The sequence below is a fragment of the Callionymus lyra genome, chromosome 15 (genome assembly GCF_982586985.1).
Source record: "Callionymus lyra chromosome 15, fCalLyr1.hap1.1, whole genome shotgun sequence".
NCBI classification, from domain to species: domain Eukaryota; kingdom Metazoa; phylum Chordata; class Actinopteri; order Syngnathiformes; family Callionymidae; genus Callionymus; species Callionymus lyra.
Window position 1 is genome coordinate 5,107,527 of NC_141832.1, and position 2,500 is coordinate 5,110,026.

General features: G+C 47.5%; 1 protein-coding gene across 1 annotated transcript in view; it reads right to left on the reverse strand.

The window, feature by feature from the left end:
* The window catches only part of ift70 (intraflagellar transport 70), a 19,956-nt gene that overhangs the window by 13,349 nt on the left and 4,107 nt on the right, over positions 1-2,500 (reverse strand). Inside the window, exons 6-9 of the mRNA XM_087809944.1 lie at positions 1,985-2,089; positions 1,797-1,925; positions 1,608-1,657; positions 31-183 (exon numbers count right to left, since the gene is read on the reverse strand). Of these exons, the coding sequence (XP_087666070.1) occupies positions 31-183; positions 1,608-1,657; positions 1,797-1,925; positions 1,985-2,089 (437 nt within the window). The remainder of the gene's footprint in view (positions 1-30; positions 184-1,607; positions 1,658-1,796; positions 1,926-1,984; positions 2,090-2,500) is intronic.

The window sequence follows — 2,500 nt, forward strand, 5'->3', positions numbered from 1 at the left end:
AGGTCCGGACAAGCCGGTGACGCGAGGTACCTCGTGTTTGCAGTAGAGCAGCAGCAGGTTCCCGAAGGTCACCGGGGGGAAGGACGGCTGCTGCAGCAGGAACGCCAGCTTCTCGAACCCCTCGGAGGGTCTGGAGTCCATGTTGAGCAGAGCCTGGTTGTGAAGGGTCACCGGGTCCAGTTCCTGAGGAGGGCAGAGTAACACGGGATCAGATGTCAGTGAACGCACCACGGGAACTGCTGTGGCGATGATTCTTCTGATGTTCGCCACTAGGAGGCAGCAGATCCTCACAACTCAAGATGAGTTACTGTTTTCACCTGGACCACCATTTGAGCCTTCACACCTACACCAGCTCCGGTTCAGACCCGGAAGAAGTGAAGCTCGTTGACTCTTTTAGTGCCGACCGGCTCGAACTAGATGTTCCTGACGACCTTGAATTGATTCTTGCTGGTTTATTCACATCATTTACTACTTTAAATGCAACTTGAAAAATAAGAGTTTCTGCTCCAGGTGATCAATAACGTACGTTTCATGTTTACACTTGTCAATAGAAAACACAACCACATGCACACACACAAATGAACAAAGAAACACACGCACATAAACACAGACACAAAAAATACACAAACAAACAGACATGCACACAATAACACATGCATGCACACATAAACGCACACAAACAAGCACACAATCACACATGCATGCACACAGACACAGACACACACAAACGCACAATATTACACATGCATGCACACATAAACGCACACAAACAAGCACACAATCACACATGCATGCACACAGACACAGACACACACAAACGCACACAATTACACATGCATGCACACACACAAACACATTCACACAGCAGACACAAAAACACACATGCATGCACGGACACAGACGCACACAAACACAAATTCACACAGCAGACACAAAAACGCACAAAAACACACATGCATGCACACACAGACGCACACAAACAAGCACACAATCACACATGCATGCACACAGACACAGACACAAACAAACGCACACAACTACAAATGCATGCACACATAGACGCACACAAATTCAAACAAGCACACGATTACACATGCATGCACACATAAACGCACACAAACAAGCACACAATCACACATGCATGCACACAGACACAGACACACACAAACGCACACAATTACACATGCATGCACACAAAAAATGCACACAAACACAAGCAAGCACACAATTACACATGCATGCACACACAAACAAGCACACAATTGAACATGCATGCACACAGACGCACACAAAGAAGAAAACAAGCACACAATTACATATGCATGCACACACAAAGGCACACAAACAAGCACACAACTGATCATGCATGCACACACAGACGCACACAAACAAAAACAAGCAGACAATTATACATGCATGCACACACAAATGCACACAATTACACATGCATGCACACACACAGATGCACACGAACACACATTCACAAAGCATAACATTAAAAAAAAAACACACATGTACAACACACACAAACACATTCATGCACACACACGTACAAACATGCACACACGTACAAACATGCACTAACACACACACACACACACACACACCTGGTCAGATCGGGGGGGCATGTCCGTCAGAGCCTCCTGAGCTCCTCTGACTGCAGAAAAAAAACACAGGAAGGAAATCAGAGCAACTTTTGAACACACTTGAACACACACTTGAACACACACTTGAACACACACTTGTTAACCACAGGAAGATCTCATGAGATCATCCGAGACCATCTGGCGACTCACGGTTCTTCAGCTGGTACTCTATGGCGGCCTTGAGGTTGAAGGCCTCGATCAGAGCGCTCTGGTGCAGGACCAGGGTGTTCCCCACGCTGTGCACCTCCACGCCCTCCGTCGTCATGCCGACGCTCAGCTCTGCTCCAGGAGACACCGTCACTGAGCTGCTGAGGAGAAGAAGAAGAAGAAGGACTCACCGGGGTGTTCCCTGATGCCTCGCTCGATGATCTCGTCGATGTACTTGTGAGCCTGGACGAAGTTCTTCAGGCTGTAGTGACACAGAGCCACGTTGTAGGACAGAGCTGAGGAGCACACGCGTGTTAGCATGTTGGTGACGTCACGCTAGGTCAGTGTGTTCATCATGAACATGTTAGCATGTTTGTGAGGTCACGCTAGGTCAGGTGTGTTCATCATGAACATGTTAGCATGTTGGTGACGTCACGCTAGGTCAGTGTGTTCATCATGAACATGTTAGCATGTTTGTGAGGTCACGCTAGGTCAGGTGTGTTCATCATGAACGTGTTAGCATGTTGGTGACGTCACGCTAGGTCAGTGTGGTCATCATGAACGTGTTAGCATGTTGGTGACGTCACGCTAGGTCAGTGTGTTCATCATAAACGTGTTAGCATGTTGGTGACGTCACGCTAGGTCAGTGTGTTCATCATAAACATGTTAGCATGTTGGTGACGTCACGCTAGGTCAGTGTGGTCATC